General features: G+C 36.7%; 1 protein-coding gene and 1 pseudogene across 1 annotated transcript in view; one reads left to right on the forward strand and one right to left on the reverse strand.

The window, feature by feature from the left end:
• LOC148617825 (uncharacterized) overlaps window positions 1-23,384 on the forward strand; it is a 42,884-nt gene that overhangs the window by 4,166 nt on the left and 15,334 nt on the right. The window contains 4 exon segments of the mRNA XM_088585407.1: window positions 1,027-1,087; window positions 4,565-4,668; window positions 16,099-16,337; window positions 19,796-20,013. Coding sequence (XP_088441533.1) covers window positions 16,130-16,337; window positions 19,796-20,013 — 426 coding nt within the window. The 5' untranslated portion in view covers window positions 1,027-1,087; window positions 4,565-4,668; window positions 16,099-16,129.
• Window positions 6,508-8,745, reverse strand: LOC148617826 (uncharacterized; annotated as a pseudogene).

A 23,384-nucleotide genomic window follows, 5' to 3' on the forward strand; every position in this document is an offset into this window, starting at 1 on the left:
ATTAAAATTCCCGATTTCCTGAGTCCAATACCCCTTCCCACATCGTCCTGTTGCCCAAACCCCCACTGAATTGGATGTTCACCCCACTCATGTGTTGTACTAGTAGTGATAATATCAACTAAAAAGACCTCATGTACTCTTTCCTGTTCGCAGATGTACTAATACATGAATTTAATGTGATTTATCTTTCAAGTTAATACTTACACGTGAGTGAGCCTTTCTAGTACGGTGTCTTACTCGCAGTATGATGATCGACGTATTTATAAACGGTAAAAGGAAATACATGATATTACAAAATAGCAAACACATTACTTACACCACAAGAAACTAACTTATACTAGTTATAATAATTTCCACCAATAAACTAATCTATACTTTCTATGCATGAAAAAAGTAAATACATATTTTCAAAATTCCAAAAATTAACTTACATTTTCAGGGTGAAACAAGCATGAACTCCCCTTCGTTTACTGATTCGTCTACTATTTTTTTCTCACTTGAATCAATTGTGTTAGCTTCTTGACCAAAAAATATGCTAGATCAAATAATATAGAAACAATATTTATAATTTTTCCAGAAGAGTCATTCAGACCCTTCAGAACCTGACTTTTTATTTGGAATATTGCAATGATGGATACTGGAATTCTTTCAATGTTCCATTAAACAAGATAACAGCCAAAAACTGTAAGACTCCGCTATGCATCTTTCGATCTCTTTTTTTTTTATATAAAGAATATGCCTCACATATTATTGGTAAACCGTTTAATTATATATTAAGTTTCAGGAATCTCACAAATTGCACTTCGATTGTAATTCTATCACGCAATATAACAGTCAAAATTAGAGATTGAGGCTTGTAACATGTTTTGTTGATGTGCTATCGTTAACGGCGCCTTTCTTTTTCGAGTATCTAATATAAGGAAAATGGATATGGTGAAAATATCAGATACCTGGCAAAAATATCAGCGCTTCCTTTATTTTTACTTGGTGGGGACCTAGGAATTATATCTAAAATGCTTCTTTCAGAAAAAGAAGCTTGTATTATCAACCTCTTGTGGAGGAGAAGTCATTATTGCTGCTACATAATGTAAGTAGTATAGATGCACGTTTCAGGTCGCATTTTTCAGGTGGTGCACCTCAATGCGCATGCACATGACGTCACATCCGGTGGCCGTGGACTGGAAGTGAACGGTAGAGGGAAGGGGACCGGAAGTGGACTTAGACGGGGGACCCATGACCAATAAAGGGAACATGGGGATATTTTGATGTAGGAAGGTTTGTTTTGTTTGTTTGTTGGGGTTTAACGTTCGAGCAGCAATATTTCAGCTATATTCAGGCGATGAACATGAAATGGATGATAAAATGAACATGAAAAAAAAAGGATGAGTCACAAGGATAATAGGGTCGACAAATTTTGATTGCCACTGGAAAAAGGGGGGATGGGTAAGGTCGGGCAATTTAGCCTCCTGTGGCGGAGCGCAAAGGTTTCTACTCCTATCGAATACCACAGCAGGGTTCTTTAACGTGCGAGGAACGTGGCATCTTTCCCAACACGGTGCACCACTATGGTTTGCAGTCAGGTTTTCCGTATTATAGCCTGACAACCCCTGCATGTAATACGCCAGGGGTACCCCATTCCACCACCTGGGGCACACATCCCAGTTGCTCTGTGGGCAGAGCGCCTAGCCCCGGCTAGGTTTCTGAGCACTATTTAGTCGCCTTATACGACAAGCTTAGCGCTGCTGCAGGTCTATTCTTTTAACACCCGGACCTGCACGGGGCTGATGTTGGAAGGGGCCCTTAAAGGTTGGGAGGGGAAAACCACCTCCATAGGTATCCTCATTAACTGTCCTAATTAGTGTCATTATATAGCATACTATAAACAGGTAAGTATAAAAAAGTGGGATGTATTATTTCAAGATTTATCTTTCTTTGTTTGTATTGCTTTTTTTATTTTTACATTTTCATTATCATTAATTTTTATCATTGTTTTAATTATTTTTGTTTTAAAATGTTTTGTATTCAGTTTGAATAATTAATGTTTCTATTTTGACTATCGTCTTAAGATTATACTGACTATCGTAAGGTTTACAAATGATGTTTACAATCGGAACATTAAAAGCTTTTGAATGGTGTATTGCCTTTCATTCTTATTATAATTAGATTTTTATAGTCGACTTATTCATCACCTATAACAGATGGATTTTACCTTTTCATTTTTATTGGGCTCTATCGGGTAAACCGATTTCTTTGTCATACCTTCCATATTTACATGTCGCGTGTACTTGACCTGATGTTATGGGGGTCTACTGGGTACATCATTGACTTGCGGATTTTAATTTTTCTCCATATTTTCATTTGTCGTTTGTTTTCTACGCTCCCCTTTTTTGGTTTAAATTTGAGCAAGCCTTGTATGACCGTTAAATGTTTGTCTTTTGTTTTGTATATTATAATGATTTTGGACTTTTTCCTGCTATCGTATTCTTAATGTTTTAAATTCACTTACACACAAACTTGATTTGACCAGCGTTATGAGGCTCTACCAAGTAAACGCTTAAGAAAGTGTTTGTAATTGGTATGCTATCGCTAACGGTTTTTGTTGCCCCCTTTTGTAAGGAGGGTGTCCCTGTTCATATTTTCTTTAGTGTAGTTGTACTTTACATGTACAACTAGATATACATATTTTTATCTATGCTATTTACGATTTCATCTTCCTACATTCTTGATGTTATTCCAAGACACATATGGCACCCATAATCGGAAGTGGACCACCGACCCTTTGGACTTCGACCATTTAAACCTCTGATCTTTGACACTTTCCACCCCTTGCTAAAGTGTATTAGTCCGACGTGGACGATTTTAAGATGAGATCCGCCTCCTCATTAGCGTCGTCCTATGGATTCAAATGATTTTGATTGCGACCAATGAAATTCAAACGTGTGAGATCTAATCGCGGGCGGTCATGAGGATGATAAACACTCCGAACATTTTCGAAATCGTCATTCTCTTGCAGAATACCAGATGAGAAAAGGCATGAATCTTAAACTCGAAGTTATCTTCTGGCACCTGGTTTCCTCCGGGGGTTGGGTTCAATCTTCGTTAGATCTACGGTCAGGTGTATGGTAAGGGTTCAGTTTATAGTTATGTGTATAGTTAAGCATTAGGTTATGTTTAAGGTTGGGGTCAGATGTTGCTGTTTGTCTAGGATTATGGTTAAGTCTAGAGTTGGGTCTGTGTTAGGTCTTAGACTTTATGAAAGTCAGACCGAGAGTTTGTTATGGTGGTTAGGGTCAGGTCTCGTTACTTATTTAGATTCGGGGTTATGACTTGGATGAGTGTTAGGAAAACAATTAGAAAGTTAGCGTACAGATCAAAGAACTAGGGTTAGGGTTAGAATTTCGGATAAGGTCCACTGTGAAGAAAGTTGTTAGTGTTAAACGTTAGATATACGGTCAGGTCTATGGTAAGGATTAAGGTAGTACAATACAGTTAGGTCAGTTCAGCACAGAAAAATTTCTAGTGTTTTGTCATAAAAAAGTGCATATTTTTGAAATTCTTGGTGTGTGGAGGTTCAAGTCATTTATAAATAATTTAGTGATTATTCTTATAAAATCCTGTGGCCATGGTAACATACAGAAAATAAAATATTACTGAGTTTTAGTACAACTCAGGTGTGCATTTCCAAAACTAACAGCCAAATACTGTTTTATAAAATATCAGGCACTTAGACATTACCACAGGATGAAAGTTTGCATGGAGTAGGTGGAAAAAAGGTAAAAATAATAAGACCCATTTCGATTCATTCTGTCACAATTTTAATCCCAAAAATTCGTACGAAATAAGGTATTTGAGAATCAGCCATCTGATGCTGAGGAGAGAACCTAATGCGGCATTGGACTGAAACGTTCCGGATACTATTCTTCGTTTAAATTACACCTGTTTACCATAACATATATTACATCTGTCTATTTATAAATCTTATCTACATTAAACAATATATTCACCAAAGTTCAACTTTTAATTTTAAGTTTTACAAAATTTGACCGGAGTAACTTTGTGTGCGAAACAGTGCGCCTTAATGTAACTGTATAGTGCACACTAAGGTCGTGGTTATGTGTAGAGTTAGGGATTGGGTTATGTTTAAGGTTGGGGTCAGACGTTGCTGTTTGTCTAGGGTTATGGTTAAGTCAAGAGTTAGGTCTATGTCAGGTCTTAGACTTTATGTAAGTCTGACTTAGATTTTGTTATGGGGGTTAGGGTCAGGTCTCGTTACTTGTTTAGGTTCAGGGTTATGACTTGGATCAGTTGTAGGAAAACGGTTAGAAAGTTAGCGTACGGGTCAAAGAACTAGGGTTAAGGTTAGAGTTTCAGATAAGGTCCAGTGTCAAGAAAGTTATAGTTAAACGTTAGATCTAGGTTCGGGTTAGGGTTAGGGGTCTGATTAAGCAAAGGATTAGGCTTAGGTTTATGTTAAGGGTTGGGGTCAAGCCATGGTATTTGTCTAGGGTTAGGGTTAAGGCTATGGCCAATAAATGTGAGAAATTGTTTATTGATTATGTTACAGATCTAGAAGAAGATGCACTTTGAGGTCGAATATTGTGGTATTTTTTGAGAGATGTTTTCCGACTGCATTTAGTGTCATATCAAGATGCTCATGGAACTTTTAAAGTAAAGTGAATGTTTTCTCTTAGTTATAGATATTCCTGCTTTAAAATAAAGGCTTCCTTTGTTTTCTCGGGTTTTGTTCATTTTGTTATGATGTTGCACTTTGTTATTCTTAATCAATTTGTATGATGTTAAGAAACAGGAAGAAATATGTGTCCATATCTTTTATTAACATACAACACAAAAGAAAAGTTTATACATAGTCACAAGTATAGTCTACAACAAATAAAAAAATTATGACCAAAATTAAAGGGCTGAACCTAAAAACAAGGACATTAAGTGCAAGACACCTTAATAAAGTTGTAAAATATGATATCGTTTTTTGTTTGTTGTTTGTTGGGGTTTAACGTCCGAACAGCAATATTTCAGCTATATTCAGACGATGAACGTGAAATTGATGATAAAATGAACATGAAATGAAGATGAAATGAATAAGGGATGGGACACAAGGACAATGGGGTCGACAAATTTTGATTGCCACTGGAAATAGGGAGAGGTGAATAGGGTCGGGCAATTTAGCCTCCTGTGGCGGAGCCCTATGGTTCCTACTCCGGGAGAATACCACAGTAGGTTTCTTTAACGTGCGAGGAACGTGGCATCTTTCCCAACACGGTGCACCACTATGGTTTGCGGTCAGGTTTTCCGTATTACAGCCTGACAAACCCTGCATGTAACACACCAGGGGTACCCCATTCCACCACCTGGGGCACACATCCCAGTTGCTCTGTGGGCAGAGCGCCCTAGCCCCCGGCTAAGGTTCTGAGCACTATTTAGTCGCCTTTTACGACAAGCTTAGCGCTGCTGTAAGCCTATTCTTTCAACACCCGGACCTGCACGGGGCAGATGATCTCGTAAAACTTTCAATTCAATTCAAAACACTTAATTTTTCTCATATGAAGCCTTATTTCCCTGATAACGACCAAAGCCAAGGTTGATCAACATGGATTTCCTCCGACGGATACAAGAAGACTCGACCCCATGGAGCTGGTTATAACTGTCTTACAAAGACGTTTGGAGTTATCGAACATTGAATAAACTTGTGTCGCACAAAATAGTTAGCACTGTATGGCAAGAGTAAGACGGCAATCCATAGAGTCCCTGTGACAACTGTGAAAAAACTAAAGTAAATGTTAAGGGAGATGATGCAGCAGAAGATTTTTGAAGTTGCTGTATCGAAAAACATTGTTGTGCCATAACTTTAAATGATACAATTATTTTCCCATCCTACGATACTTGCACAGAAATGGAGTGAAATTTAACGATTATAGCCGATAGCGGAAGGAACGAGTCAATAGAGGTGTGAATATGTAAGTTACGCATGATTCACTCGCAGAACTCCATAAGGGGCACTGTCCTTACTTATACATAGAAAGAACACCAATATATCAAGCTACAACAATTAATCCATCAATTATAAAATACGAGAAAAATATTAAAATGTTCATATTCGAAGTAGTTGAGTTATATATGTGAACAAAAAATATTCATGAAACGGTCCTTATCCATGACAACAACTGGAGACCAAATACAAATACGGTTGTAATGTAACAGTGTTCTGTGGTTCACATATGGACGAAGGGTTTGTAATCGACCTTTTCATAACATCTCTGTGTACTGATTTTAGGTTTATTTGCATTGTTCTGGATGGAAAGGTGATGCTCTGATGAATATTCTTCTGATTCTCATGAACCAACCGGATGTGCCTCTTTAAGCTGCCTTTCCGACTCAATATTTTAGAACAGCGAGAACAAGGAAACCTTTGTTTCAGAGTCATATTGGATGTATTCACATATGAACACCATTTACTTGTTGAACGTTCGCCATGAATTTTGCCTTTATGTCGTTTTCTGTTATGATTGTGTGTAAATTCCATTCCGCATATACGACAGGAATACGATATAAGGTCGTGGAAAATTCTGTGGTGATGAATAAAATTCTGTTTGTTTTCAAAGGTCTCTCCGCATACCTCACATAGGAATGACATTTCTGAAAAAGAAAGCCGGGTGATCTCCCATTTTTATTACAAACACAATTATAAGTATACCAAGCGTGACAAAAAAGTTTTGATAATCACTGTTACTAAATTATGAAACTTATTTATATTCATAGAATTTTGCATCAGTTGTACACTACGTATATGTTTGACAAGGACACTAAACCGAAACATTTAACTGGACGGTAAAAAAAAGATTATTAGTGATTATTCTGTGCTATTATGTAAAGATGCTTTTATATTTCATTCAATTATTCAAAATGAAAAAAGAAAAAAAATACTATGTATTGTTTCATACACGATTATATCAATCACTATATCTACGAGGTCAATGAAAGGTAATACACCATTCAAAAGCTGTTAACGTTCCGATTGTAAACATCAATTGTAATCTTATGATTGTTAGTATAAGCTTTAGACGTTAGTCGAAATAGAAACATTAATCATTCAAACTGAATACAAAAAAAAAAAAAAATTTAATTAAAACAACAATAAAAAATAATGTTCGAGAGGTAAACATTGCACAACACGTCCTTAGACCTGTAATGTATTCATAAAGCACAATAAAACAAATCACGATATTGAAAATGTAAAAATAAAAAAGCAATATAAACAAAGAAAGATAACTCTTGTCATAATACACCCCCTTTCTTTATACTTACCTGTTTATAGTATACTATATATACTATATATAATGACACTAATTAGAATACTTAATGAGGATACTTATGGAGGTGATTTCCCCCTCCCAACCTTTAAGGCCCCCTTCCTACATCAAAACATTAGCACGTGTTCACCTGTATGCGTTAACCCTAACATTTATATATATATATATATATATATATTTAGCACTACACACAACTCATTTGGTCATTATTTCACTGAATACGGATAAACATGTGCATGATTATCACGTAAATAAAAATGAAAACACTAAATATGAAGCTATTCATATATAATATACTGTTCTAGTCTTAAAGTTTCATTGCAAACATTGTCTGTAAAACACTCTGTTGTATGTGCAGCAGGCTTGTTTAGAAGTTTTAAGCTGCTCCTGACTTGGTTTGAAAACATGGCAGTTTGTGCTAGAATTAATCTTAGTAGACAGTAGTGCACACAGTGCATGTAAAATTGTCTGAGGATGATCTGCTGTCTGTGTGAATTTTCTTGACCATCGAAAATACTCTTTCACAGTCAGCATTAGAATTTGGTATAGTCATGACTGCACTAACAATCTTGGATTAAGTAGAAAAACCTTAGACTGCCTGCAATCAGGTTTGTCTTCTGCAATACTGAGCCCCACCACTAATCTTATCTGGTTTTTGTTAGTATATAAATAGACATGTCATTTTGGTGCATCACCTGGTGATATGAGAATTCCTGCTCTAGCATACTGTATTTATCTGTTGCCACTAAGCCTGAAAGTCTCTTAGCATTGGTGGTGACAACATGTGATGGCTGGTCTCCTCTGCTCTTTGGATTTAGAAATGCTAGGCCATTCACAACTGGATCACCAAATGGAAACTTTGAAATCATTTTGTCGAGAACTGACACATAGAAAGACCTGGCTGGCCTAAAATGACAAAATGTAAACAAACATAAATGACTAGTATGCAATAACTAAAAAGTTGACTACCATGCTAAGGTGCTTATGATATTTACAAACTACATAAAAAAGTACCAAAGAAGTACCTGGGTTGGAAGAAATAAAGGACTAATACTAGAAGGTATTCTACCAGTAACAGAAGACTTTACATCAGCTGTAGCACACAAGTTGGCTAAGTGGCATAGACAACCAAAGACAAAGATAGTGGAGACCACTTCTTTCACTCTGGACACCACTGAGTTGTACTTTCCAGTCACTACACTACAGTTGTCGAACATGAAGGACACAAGGTTTCCCCTTGGGGTAGGGGCCTAAGATGCTTTAACAATCTGTGTTGTCTTATTTCTGGAACAAGCAAACTTACTGGTTATCTTGCTGTCAGGAAACATCACCTTACATAACTTGGTGAATCAGTCTGCGACCATGATGGGAACGTTGTGTTGTGCAGCTTAGCCGCAGCTACAGCCCAGTCAGTCTTCATTATTAAGCAGTAGTCCGAGGCCCAAGGCTTGTCAAAATGGAGGTGGGCCTGTAAAATTAACTACTACAGGCCAACAGTCACTATATAAAAATTTCTGAAAAATGTATTTCGGGCCTGTGAACTGGAAAGTTAATTGTGAAGACTATGTGCTATAAAGTTGCTAAATAACCCTTTCCAGAATATGGCTCTCTGGCTTACATCTGCCGCAAATAAACGGTGTTAGAACTGTCAAATTTGCGATGCAAATTTTTGGTTGTTCCCTCCGCGGGACGCGAACTCGTACCGCTGTGACATCTATGACAACACCGCCTGCACAAATCCAGCGCCCTAGATCACTCGGCCAGCTAGGCTATATAAAAATATAGATTTCGCAGGCCAGGTCATTGCTTACTCGGTACGAGTTCGAGTCCTGCGGAGGGAACGACCAAAAATTTGCATCGCAAATTTGACAGTTCTAACATCGTTGGGAATTTTTCAGACCTTACTATACGTTTACATATCTTCCCTGTATCAATTTGATCCGATGGAGCAGTGTAGTGAATGGAGTCGTCACATTCTGAGATGTTTGTATAATATTGATTTGTTGTGACATGCATCATTAATTTGATCCTCTATCCTACATAATAACATCTAAATGAACTGTCCCGTACTACCATACATCGTGTACTAAGTTACAGCCCTAGATTAATCCTACGAGGAGGAATGACCTGGGCAGCGAAAGCTATATTTTTATATAGCCTAGCTGACCGAGTGGTCTAGGGCGCTGGACTTTGTGCAGGCGGTGTTGCCATAGATGTCACAGCGGTACGAGTTCGCGTCCCGCGGAGGGAACGACCAAAAATTTGCATCGCAAATTTGACAGTTCTATCATCGTTGGGAATTTTTCAGACCTTACTATATATATATAACATATGGGTTGCTGCAATGTTACATGGATTTTATTGATCAATAAAGGTATATGTACATGTGCTAGCCAGATTTTCAATAATCAATACCAATACAATACAAAATGTATAAAAAAAATAAGCATTGCAATTGTGCCAAATTTTGTTTACATTGTTTTATTGTTAATTTCTCCAAATGTCAAGACACAGATTACTGTTACTTGATAAATGTTGCCTTAATTGATAGATTTCTGTACTAATCTTTTGGCTGAAACACTATTTAAAGTTTGAAATATAAGTTTCATGCTTTTAGACTTTAGATACAAAATGTTTCTAATAACAGTAATACACAATTACACAACCAAAGTAATGCATGTAGACAATATATATAGCAACAAATAAGACAAAACATCAAATGAAACTTGTATCGACTTCGTTAATTAATAATAATCCAAAACGACTTAGAATATGAGGCTTAAGAGAAAACAGTGACATTAGAACACACGTTTATATATCAAAAATGATTGCTTGTTACATCAGTCGCACATACCACTTATCAATATCTAAACACACGTGTACTGTCTCTGTGTACTGAGGATCTAGAGGGGTGATTATAATATATCGTTACAACCCCTTTCTCAAGAAAATGTTTTACCGTCCAAATGTAAACTGAACCTTAACTGAAACTTTAACCTTATTATCATTTTTTTTAAATGCGACTTGTGCCTTTTATATAAAGTACCTAAATCTACGAAAAGAAATTAATGTCTATATTGCTAAGTACCTAACAAACTAACAAAAGTAATAAATGCTATAAAATTCTGAGGCACAAAACTTTAAAGTCTTTATCGATGTCATTTGGTAACATAATAATCCAGATATTTTGGTCTGCTTCGGATTCGATCAGATGTTCTACGGTTAATAGCGGTATTGTCAATTTGAACACTTGATGGTAGTGGTTCGTGTGCCTTAAAGTCATTCATCACTGTTTCGATCGGTGGCGGTTGATCGTTATCACTAGTTTCTTCTATCGGCTCATGAGTAAGTCTGAGATGTTTACGATTTCGGCGAAAAGTTCTACCATCTTCGGTGGTTACCTCATACGACCTTAAGATAACTTTGTCCACAACTTTCGCTTTTGTCCATTCTTTTGTATGCTCTCTTGGCTTGATAAGTCTCCTGTTTGAAAGTCCTGTTTATCACGAGCATTTCTGTTGTAGTAAAACTGTTGTTTAGCTTTCTGAACCTTCTTACTTTTTATGACTGTTTTCGAACTCACTGGTTTCAATAGTCTTGCTGATGTTGGTAACAAAGTTCTACTCCTCCTTCCAGACATCCGCTGTGATGGAGAACTATCGAAACCTTCAGTTGGAGTGTTTCTCCAGCCGAGTAGCGCTAAATATGGGTCGTTTCCATCTCTTTTGGCTTTACGCATAAGTCTTTTAGCGGTTTTGATAGCATTTTCGACTTCTCCATTCGACTGTGGGTATCCAGGCAAACTTGTTGAATGAGTAAACTCATAACTGGCAGCAAAGTGCTTGAATTCTGAACCATGAAACGGTGGTCCATTATCGGAAAACAGTTCACCCGGCAATCCGAATCTGGCAAAGTGTACCTTCAATTTTGTTATTACTTCTTTACCTTTCTTGCTATTGATGCGATCGATTTCAAAGTAATCAGAATAATAATCAACAGTCATTAGAAAGTTTTGTTGGTCGAACGCGATTTTCTGCCAAGGTCTCGAAGTAAGTTCATGACTCAGTAGCGTTTCTTTCTGTTGTTCCGCATTGTAGGTACTGCAAGTCTTACATGAGTTAATGAAATGTTCAATGTCTGAGTTCATATTCGGCCTGTACAAACATTCACGAGCTCTTCGCAAGCATCCTTGTATTCCAATGTGACTCAAGTGAGCTCTTTCCATCATTTCCTTACGCATCCGGAGAGGAATTGCAATTCTATCACCTTTAAAAATAAGTCCATCATAAACAGTTAGCTGTTCTCTAAACGGAAAATACGGCTGAACTGATACGTCTACAGCATCCCTCTGATTAGGTCACCCTAATTTTATCGTTTTCTCGAGCGCTTTGAGGTCAGCATCCTCCTTAGCCGCTGATCGAAGAGAATCAATTGTATCTGATTTGATCGGTAAGTGCTGTATATAATTAACACACTCAATATCTTTCTCTGTATTTGATCGAATATCTGCTGATCCATCCCAGATATAGGCACGACTTAAAGTATTGGCCATATACATTTCAGTACCTACTTTGTAAACGATCTCAAAATCACACTTCTGCAAACGAAGTAACATCCTTTGAAGTCTCTTTGGAGCATTCATCAACGATTTCTTGCAGATTTCTAGTGGTTTATGATCCGATTCTACCAAGATTTTTCTTCCATATTTATAACTATCAAATTTCTCCATACCGAATACAACCGCAAGTAACTCTTTCTCGATCTGAGCATAGTTTCCTTCGGTCAGTGTCAACGATCTAGATGCATAACAAATTGATTGACTTTCCTGCAACAGACAAGCTCCTATCCTGTTTGCGAGGCATCACATTGTAATATAGTTTCTTTATTCTTGTCAAAGAATCTCAAAACTGATGTATTTGATAGAATGTTCTTAATCTTATCAAGTGCAAGTCCATGCACATACGGATCCCAGTGAAACTCGTTTTCGCTTTTCAACAACTGTCTCAACGGAGTTATCTCTGACAAGCACAGTGCGAACTTTTGAACGTAGTTCACCATTCCTAAAAGTCTCTTGACACTTTGTCTATCATTCGGTACTTGCATTTCAGTGATGGCTTTCAATTTTTCTGGGTCAATTTTTAGTTATTTTGTGTCCCATATATGTGACTTCTTTCGTTTTCAGTTTCACCTTGTCCTTATTCAGCTTAATTCCTTTTCACGGCAACGTTTCATCAAGCGTAACAGATTCCTATCATGATCTATCTCTGCTTATTTATCGTCCTTTCCGCATCCATAAATCAATATATCGTCATGGATGGCCCGAACTCCAGGCAGTCCTTCAAGGGCTTCGTCCATCCTTCTTTGAAACTCCTACGGTGCCGGTGATATACCAAACGGCATACGAATCCAACGATAACGTCCCCATGGCGTTCCAAACGTTGTCAAGAAACTAGATTCTTCATCTAATTCTAAATGCCAGAGTCCATTTATAGCACCGGCAACGGAAAACAGTTCCACATTTTCTAGATCGGACAAAAGATCATCAATCAGCGGGCTCGGATAATGATTTCTTTTCAGAGCAGAATTCAACGGTTTTGGGTCTATGCACAGTCTAATATCTCCTGATTGCTTAGTCACGATCACCACGGAAGATATCCAATCGGTTGGAACATCTACGGGAGTCAATACGCCTCTTTGGTACAAATTATCTATATGTTCTTTCACTTTTTCTTTGATTGCGACTGGAACCTTTCTAGTAGTAAGTTTAACCGGCGTTACGGTTTTGTCAATGTCTAAGTGTAATTTTCCTTCTAGTTTTCCGTCTCCTTTGAAAACATCAGGAAACTCGTTTTGAAGCGTTTTCTGGTTGACAGTACTCTCTGTACTTTCCATTTTCAGAACTGATTCTGGTTGGATGTTTTGTTTGTTAACTTTGATTAGTTTCATGAGCTGTGCAGCCACGGATCCCAGTATCGGTTGTGCATTTCAATTCACAACGACGAAGTCCAAACTATACCATTTTTGGTTTTCGGATTGGTCTTTCTCTGACCAAATGCTTTCATTTCGCTCTTGTTATACATAAGAAGAGTTTTCTTCGTGGTCTGAAGTTGTTTGAGTCTTTGTCATTAAAGAGCTTTCTGTAATCTTTTGCCGACAAAACATTAACGTTAGATCCACAATTCACTTGAAATTTCACAGGTTTGTTTAGAATGTTCATTATCGCGTGAATCCTATTAAGTTCCATTGATTTGACATCTTCGACATCCATCGCAAACAGGTATTCCTCATTATCGGACGATGAATAGCCAACATAATTAAGTGATTTCTTAGTTTTCGGTGCGTGTTTTTGCTTCTGTTGTCCATACTTTGATGCGTTGGTCGCATTGAAGTGATTCTTTTTTTCCACAAGATAGAAAAGTTTTTTTCCCAAGCGGGACACGCTTCCCGATTTTGAACGTGTTGTTGTCCACAATATTTGCAGTCGATCTTAGGTTCACGTTGTTGTTGTTGTTTCGACGAATATGTTTTCTTCGGTTTCTCCTTCCGTTTTATTAGTTGAACTTCTTCCTGTGAAATATCCTTCATTTGCATCGTAGTTTTTTTCATTTGCTCGGCAAATGTCGATACACGATGTTAATGTCAACTTCGAATCTTGAAGCAACTTTTTCCTGGTTGTGTTTTCTCTGATGCCGATTACCATCCTGTCCCTTATTAGACTTTCCTCAAGTGTGTCATAATTGCACTTTTTCACAAGTGTCCGCAGGTGACTGACGTAAGTGTCAATATTTTCTCCCTGCTCCTGATCTCGCTTGTTGAAACAATATCTCACGTACGTTTCGTTTGTTTTCCCGGTACAAAAGTTTTCGAACGTTTCTATCACTATGTTGATGTCCTTTGATTCATCTTAGGCCCATCTGTGTTAAAAACGGATCCATCGAAAATTTCCAACGCATCGGGACCAATACAAGTCAGGAATGTAGCTGTCCTAGTTTCATTATCCTTATTCTCTAAACCTGTAGCTACTTCATAGTTTGTCCACATTCTCTCAAACCTCTTCCAATTTGTTGCAATATTTCCTCTTAAATTGAGTTTCGGCGGGAACGGCAAATTAGTAGTAATCAATTGTCCGTGATTATACCTGGGTTCTCCTGGGGATCCTCATTTACTTCAGCATCATCCGCCATTATTTTGAATAATTACAATTGACACGGAGAGTGTTTTTTATGCAAATGTGTGTAATGTTTCTCTACTATTCGTTTTGCAGGTTTGCAAAATAAAATTCAGTCAACTCACGATTCATATGGAAACGTATAAATCCGTTGCATATTTGCCATAAAATCCTTTGTTCTGATCAATGACGTGTACAAAGGTCATCATACACGCGGATATTCAACAAAAGTATCTGTTAAATTGTCAATCACTTAGTTCACACCTGACACCATGTATCGTCTTCGTTAATTAATAAAAATCCGACTTAGAATATGAGGTTTAAGTGAAAACAACAATATTGGCACACACGTTTATATATCAAAAATGATTGTTACATCAGTCGCACATACCACTTATCAATATCTAAACACACGTGTACTGTCTCTGTGTACCGAGGATCTAGATTATGATATATCGTTACAAAAAATAGTAACTGCTTGTTAAAGCGAATCTCAATCTTACCACGACTACTTTTATAGCAATGCAGATAACCCTACGTGTAACTAGTACATGTAAAACCTGTTTGATTACATCCAAATTAAGGTAATTAATCACAGGATGGTAAATAAAATGCTCAGATGCTTATTTCCCTCCATGATTCAAATTTATAACAGCACTGAGCATGCTCAAAAGAATTTGAAAGTTCTGGCGATCTTTCGATGAATATTCACCGAAACATCCCCAGAAGTTTATACAATTTGGCTTACAGAATGTCAACTAAGTTTCTGGCAAAGTTACCGCAAACATGAATGGTGGCCATGAAGTATGGCAAACTCGCGCTTTATAAACCACTAAAAGCTGCAATGTATGCAGAATGTTTGCTGCAAGCTGCAAACAAACAATTGTTGTTGTTATTACTATGAAATAATCTAAGTACTTTTTGAAATGATACCAATGTTTTAGTTTATCATTAATGGGACCTGAAATATAACTGAAAATATTTATTTGCCTTCATGGTCATAATGGCCATGTATATTAATCTTAGCATAGTTAATTAATGTTAATCCGATTACAGTGGTGGATGGAGATTGACCTGACATCGTTTATTAATGTTACTCCAATTGTAATAGTGGTTGTAGATGGGCCATGTGTAGTTAATAAATGTTACTACAATCGCCAAAATAGGGTAGATTAACCTGGCACATTAAATTATCGAGCTCCAATTGCTAGAATGTATGTAGATTGGCCAAGCATAGTCACTTTATCTTTTGTGAGTATTCACTGCAAGATACTTTCTGTTGATTCATAGCAGATAGAATTTCAAAAGACCCGTTAACATATTTTTTTTTCAATTACCCTTGACCATGGGGCTTTAAAATGTTGAGCCAATGACCAAACTGGGCGGAAGTGATAGATTGAGGGACCTCTCAAAATCTTAATTGTGGCATCATTTACCCAAACATGGCCTTTCGCTGATCAGTTTTCAAATATAACATCATTGAAACAACTGAAAGTTCAATGTCCTGAAAGGAAAGTCATATTTCAAAATTTTCAGGTGAGGGATTCAGGCTCTTAACAGCTTTTGGTATGCTGGTAGTTTTCATCTTTTATGGTACTTTTTCAGAATTTTGACAATTCAACATTGACCTTTCACCATGGCAACGGAGGATGAAGGTAACTTCATCAAGATCAAATTACTACTGGAAAGGATTTCCAAAAAGGCAGTCCATAAATACTTTGACACTGAGTTTGATCCCTCATGTCTTGACAGAACAATTACACAAGGTAGACAAACCTTGACAAAACTGAAAACTAAACGTGTAATTGACCAGAATCAGTGGGATCTGTTGTTTCCTAGATCAGGTTTGTATCATTGATATGTTTAATCTTAGGACCATTGTTCGTTCCTGTGTTATAAAACTGATTATCTGTTTTAATTTTACACGAAAAGGGAGAAGTTAGGATTCCATCTGTTCATTAGAATATGATTTCTGGAGCAAAACTTTATTTGAAATTTTGTTATGGTTAATGCTTAACTGGTAAGGTACACCATGGCGAATTCAGGCGGGGGCGTGGCGGGCGTGCGCCCTCCCCCCCTAAAATTTGCAAAGCATGTGTTGTCAGGGATAGATTTAAGCGGTTTTAGGTTGAAACTTCGATTTCTCGCTAATTTTACCACAAAAAGATATCTACATTGCACACACTCTACAATATTTTAAAAATTTAACCTCAAAAATTTCTACCCTTAGGTAGAGACCCATTTATTTGAGGACATTATGTTAAATATTAAGGTCATAGGCGCTATATGAAGTGGGTATTTAAGCTTAAGCTTAATTTATAGTTTACAGTGCATAACTTTAGTTTACATTAGTGAATTTCAATTTCTTGCTCTTGTACAAATGCAAATAGTGGTATTTTGAGAATAGTAGGCCAATGGTCAAGGTTTTATGTACTTGATGAAATTCAAATATTTAGCTGAAAACTTGTTTCAGGATCATAACTTATTTAAGCCTATAACGATTTTACAAAACTTATTCAGCTGAAAATTTGCCTAAAGTGCGGGAGCTCAGGTTAGATTAGAAAATGGTTGTCATTTGTTCTCTGCTTTATTTAGGGTATACAGAGGTAGATAGAATAATGTGTCTGAGTTAGCGGCGTGCCTTCCTGTTGGCTGTTACTTCTATGAGATAGTACACTAAATATTCGGCTCAGCGTGTCGTACTAATATAAAGCAGGGTCTATAAGATTGGTCTAATGACCTCATCCTAAAATGCATGGAATGTTTACCATAGAATTTTATACCATAATCAATAAATCAATGATGTTGTCTTGAAGTCTGGTCTGCATGGGTATCATGCTTTCCTGTGGACGTTTTTTGTTTATGTGCTAGCATAATAAAATAAGCACTTTTGAGCTCACCTGGCCTGAAAGGCCATGTGAGCTTTTGTCATCACTTTGTAACCACCTTCGTCGCCAGGCGTACATGTACATCGTTAACTTTTCTTTAAAAATATTCTCCGTTGAAACCACTCAGTAGATTATTATTAGCATCCTTAGAGTATCTACTTTAAAAATTATAGATTATATAGATCAAGTGTAAACATGGCTGCCGTTACTATTTTTAGACCACAGGGGTCAAGTCAGACGCCTTCTAGAGTTAATGGCCTTGAGAAGTGTTTTATTTTCAATCAAAACTTGAAAACGATAAGAGATACAATGTAGGAACAAATTTTTAATTGATGAGAAAATCATTATCATACAGCGTCCAAAAGTCTACATTTGGTCAAAGCTGTCAGACAACTCCTTGTTAGAGTTATTGCCCTTGAAAGGCGAAATATGACGTTTTTAGCTCACCTTGCCAAAGGCCATGTGAGCTATTGCTATCACTTGGCGTCCGTCGTCGTGGTTAACAATTGTACACAACTCTTTTTTCTAAGATTACTCGACTAATTAGAACCAAACTTAGTGTGAATGTTACTTAGGGTATCCTGCATATACCTGATGTGGTGATTTTTGATTCGTCGAAAAACATGGCCGCTGTTACTAAAAATAGAGCATAGGGGTCAGACAGTATTTTTTCGCTTATATCTCCAAAACCATTAGGTTTAACTAAATTCTGACTGAATAAAAGTGTTCAGCATGATGAGATCTATCTCTGGTCAAATTATGGTTTTAATCCGTTAAGCTATGTTGGAGTTATTGCCCTTTTTCAACGATATTTGCTATTTTTAATGTCATTTCTTTCAAAAATCTTCTCCTCTGACATTATTTGATCAATTGGAACCAAACTTGGTATGAATGTTTTTTTGGGGTATCCTGCATAGATTTTTGATCTTCCGGAAAACATGGTTATCGTTACTAAAAATAGAACATAGGGGTCGGACAGTAGTTTTTCGCATATATCTCCAAAACCGTTAGGTTTAGCCAAATTCTTTCAATAGCTGAAATGATCCTTATTATTAGGACTACAAAAGTCGTCAGGGATAGAAGTTGTCAGACGACTCCTTGTAAGAGATATTGCCCTTGAAAGGGGAAAAATGACTTTTTTACAGTTTTCAGTCAATATCTTGAAAACTATGATAGATTAAAAGAAACTTTCAATTGTTGAAATGATCCTTATAATAAGTCCTACCATAAACTTCTTGAGTCAAAATTGTTGGACAACAACTTGTTAAAAATATTGGTTTTGAAAGGCAAAATTCAGCCAGGTGAGCGATTCAAACTCCGCATGGGAGCCTCTTGTTCTTGTTTTCAGCCAATATCGTGAAAACTATAGCAGATGGAAAAAAATTATGAAATGAACCTTATGATAAGGTCTAATAAAGTTTCCACTGGGTAAAAGCTTTCGAACGAATCATTGTTAGAGCATTATTGTTAGTGTTATTGCCATTGAAGGGCACAAACTGAACAAGGTGAGCGATTTTAAAAGGCTCCTACAAGGGAGCCTTTAATTAAATATAAGTATAAACACAGTAAATATTCATGATATTATAAGGACTGCTTTTTTAAGCAGAGACATGTGGCCATAGAAGTAGATTGAATGAAATATTTTTTTCCAATATTATATATTTGAAGATATTTCATTTTGCATTTCAGAATATTTAATTTTTTTTTCAGCAATTTAAACCAAGGATGGGAGTCTGTGTTGTCTGTGTTGTTGTTCATATTTACTTGGTTTCCCTTTAATATTTTGAATATTACTAGGTGAACCTTAATGAGATTGTACGAAAAGGTTTCAAATAACAAAAGTTAGGTTGGTATAATGATATTTACATGTAGCTCGAATCATATGAAAATCATATTGTAATTATAAGGTTATCATAAGATAGTTTATAAATGATTCTATTGATTGATTGATTGTTGGGGTTTAACAACGAGGCAGTAATATTTCAGCTATATACAGGTTTCACATGATTATCATGTAATTTTATGATTCTCATGTGTAAATATTGATTTGCTATCATGATTGTGATGTGTTTGTGAACACTTAATTATCATGTTATATCCGTATGATTATCTTATATAAAATGAAACATGATAGTTATATGTTCTACTACAAATGATTTTCATGTGTGACAGTTTGGTTGTGTTCACAAGCTATTCCAGCTCATTCAGACCTCCTGTCATGTTTTGTCCTTTTATACAATCTACAAAAATTCTCTAACGTTCAGTTCCTTTGGACTTATCTTATGTTGTATCTAAAAAAAGTCACCCTGTGCACATATTGAGCCTTATAGGACCTTGAATGTGACTTACTAGAATATGAGGGTTTGGAGTAATTTTTAAGCTTATCATTCAAAATTTATATTATGTTTTTGCAGGGAAACCAGACTCCAAAACCTTTGATCTTACCCTAATGATTACACTGCTGAGAAATCTAGCCTCTATAGATATACAAGATCAACTTCCTGTTGCTAACAAAACATCCATTGGTGCAGCTATTAGTAGAATCAAATACTACCGGAATCAATTTGCTCATCCGGGGAATACCGAAATTAGCGGCAGACAATTTAAAGAAATATGGACCACACTAGAAGAGGTAAGGTTTTTACTTTTTTAGTTTTATATAAGAATGTGCAATCGTGAAACCCCTTCAACTAATGTCAAAAAAATTATTTTAAGTTTTAGATTTTGTGTCCTTTTTTGTGTGTAGTTTTTCTAAACATACTGATATTTGAGAACGTACAATCTGAGTGACTTCCCATTTTTGTCAAGGAAGGCTATTTTTAGCCTGAACTTTACTTAGAGATCGTCGGCAAGTGGGATTCGACCGGAAGTGGGATATTGCCACATGGAACCGCCTAAAATTTCCGCGGTCTGTTCTCTTTACCCGCTCCCTTTTCAACCTTGAAAATTTACGTTAGTATATCGCTCCGCCGCCGATCATTCAATTATCAAAACTCCAGTGACAAGTTTGATATGTGATGTTTTATTTTTCGTAAGAGTGGAAGTATTATGACATCAAAGCTTTTGTAATATTTGTTGAATTGCGATATTTCAATGATTATGTGCCTGACGCAGGTCAAACACGGTACCTCCAATAACCGAAAACAATATGGCGTCGGAAGGACAAGTGACTAATTTCAAGGTACTGACGCCATATTGATTATTACAGTTTTCGTTAGGTGGAATATGGAAGGTGGTATCCGCCATAAATATAGTAACGCGTTTCATTTAACTGTGTTACTTGCTCATTTATTCTCTGTTTATTCTTCATTTGTCATATGTTAGTGCGTTCTTTGTAACCGTGTCGATCGTGTCGATTTTAAAAGAAACGTGTTTTAATTGATATATAACCTGCATAAATCATTGATTTAAGACTTTTAACAAAGAAAGATATTGGAAAACTACGACTTTCAGGATTAGAAGAAATATTTTACAAATTAATAATTGTAGAAATGTAAAAGAAAGACGTTAAAGAAAAAGAAACGATCTTTAAGCAAAGAAAGATACGAAAAACTGCAAGTTACAGTGCTAAAAATGCATTTCACGAATTAACATTTACCTCACCTCACCTCTTCATCACCAGTGGGACATAAGGCCATAACAAGATCCCGCCATTTGTCTCTGTCCTGGGCCATGTGTTGAGCTTTGTCAAGGCTCTAACCAAGTTCTTCTAGCTCTGCCAGCACTGTTCTCCTCCAGGTGGTACGAGATCTGCCGGGTTTCCTCTTTCCAGGTGGTGTCCATCGTAGGACAATTTTTGACAGACGGTCATTTGGCATTCTGAACACGTGCCTAGCCATCTGAATCGTCTCTTTTTTACGTCTGTTGCAATGGAATGGCATTTACACATTCTTAACAGGTCTTCGTTTATTATCTTCTCTGGCCAAAATATACCATGGATTCTTCTTAGGCATTTGTTTTGAAAAACTTCCAATTTCTGCAAGTCCCTCTGAATGATGCGCCAACATTCTGACCCATACAACGGCACTGGCTTGACATTACTATTGTATTTGCGTATTTTTGTTCTTTTTACTGTATACCTTTGAATTCCATACAGGTTTTAATCTGAGGAAGGCAGTTCGAGCTTTCAATAATCTTGCCTGGATGTCTTTCTTTGTGCCGTTGTCAGAGCTTATTATGCTGCCTAAATATGTTAAGTCTTCAACTGTTTCTACTGGCTTTTTCTTAATAGTGATTGGGTTGGTAAGTGTCTTGTTGATGGCCATCACTTTGGTCTTGGTGGTGTTTGTATTTAGGCCAGCCTTTTCTGAATAGTTATTCAAAGAATTTGTTTTCTCTTGCAAGTGTTGTCTTGATGTTGATATTTCTGCAAGGTCATCTGCGAAATCTAGATCGTCGAGTTTGCTAAAGATTGTCCATTGTATCCCATGACTTGTTTTTGTGGTTTTCCGTTGGATCCAGTCTATGGTCATTAGGAACAGTATAGGTGACAATATACAGCCTTGTCTTACACCGGATCTTACATTGAATGGTTGAGAGATGGCATTTCCCAGGATGATACTACATTCCAAGTTTGTGTAGAAAAGTTCAATCAAGTTGGTAATCTTTGATGGAATTCCAAATGTTCCAAGAATTTTCCACAAGGTCTCTCTGTGGACGCCATCAAATGCCTTCCGAAAATCGATAAATTTGATGAAAAGAGGCATATTCCATTCTATACATTGCTCTATGATGTTACGGAGCGTGAATATTTGGTCTATGCATCCACGTCCTTTCCTAAAGCCACCTTGTTCTTTTCTTAACTTCTTGTCTACTACATCATCTATTCTGGCAAGAACGATCTTACAAAATACTTTACTTGGAACTGACAGTAATGTTACCCCTCTCCAGTTGTCACAGTTCAGCAAATCTCCTTTTTTGACAATAAGACCTTTTGACCAGTCAGGTGGTATGTGTTCATTTTTCCAGGTGTTTGTAAATAGGTTGTGAAGTATTCTGCTTGAGGTGTTGATATCAGCTTTTAGTAATTCCGCACTGATGGAGTCAATTCCAGCGGCTTTGTTGTTCTTCAACTATTTAATGGCTTTTTGCACTTCGTCTAAATTTGGTGGATCAGTATCTATGGTGGCATCTTCAGCAACTGGTGTTGGATCTGCTATAGATGTTGGATCGGTGCAATTCAAAACTTCCTTGAAGTGCTATACCCAGCGTTTAGCTTATTCTTCCTCGGTAGTCAATGTATTGCCTTGTTTGTCTTTGACCTGTGCAGTTTGTACTTTCACTGTACCAAATATTTGGTTTGTGTTTTTGTATATGTTCTCATTTCACCCCTGGTGGCAGCTTCTTCTGCCTCTCTGGCCATAGAATCTACAAATTCACGTCTGTCGTTCCTATCACTCCTTTTGTCTTCTTTATCCTTGGTCTTGTATCCTTGATGATTTGGAATTAAGGAATTTCTGTTTGAGGTCCTTACGGTCTTCAATTTTCTTCCATGTTTCCTCAGATAGCCATTCCTTATTTTTCTTAGTTTGGTATCCTAAAGTATCTTTAACTGTTTTAAGATACATATCTTTTATGATATCATGCTGGTTTTGTATATTATCATTCTCAAAATTTTCAAGAACACTGAATCGGTTTCGTAGAGCAAGATTGAATGATCTTTTGGCTGTTGGGATGTTCAGTCTTGATATATCTAACCTTTTCCTGATGTTTTCTTGTTTTGGCGTTTCCCTAAGTTTCAGTTGTATTACTGCTCGTATCAGATAATAGTCACTGTTAACATCTGCACCCTGAAGGATCTTATATCTAGAAGGGATCTTCTCCATTTTAAATGTATTAACACATGGTCGATTTGGTTCACAGTATTCCCATCTGGTGACTTCCAAGTTAGTTTATGGATGTTCTTATGTGGAAAGACAGTGTCTCCAATTATACATCTGTTGGTAAGACAAAAATCAACGAGTTGTTTTCCATTTTCATTTCTTACACTACAACCATGTTTTC

The sequence above is a fragment of the Perna viridis genome, chromosome 5 (assembly GCF_037379345.1).
Source record: "Perna viridis isolate PV_CMFRI_1.1 ecotype Kerala chromosome 5, ASM3737934v1, whole genome shotgun sequence".
NCBI lineage: Eukaryota > Metazoa > Mollusca > Bivalvia > Mytilida > Mytilidae > Perna > Perna viridis.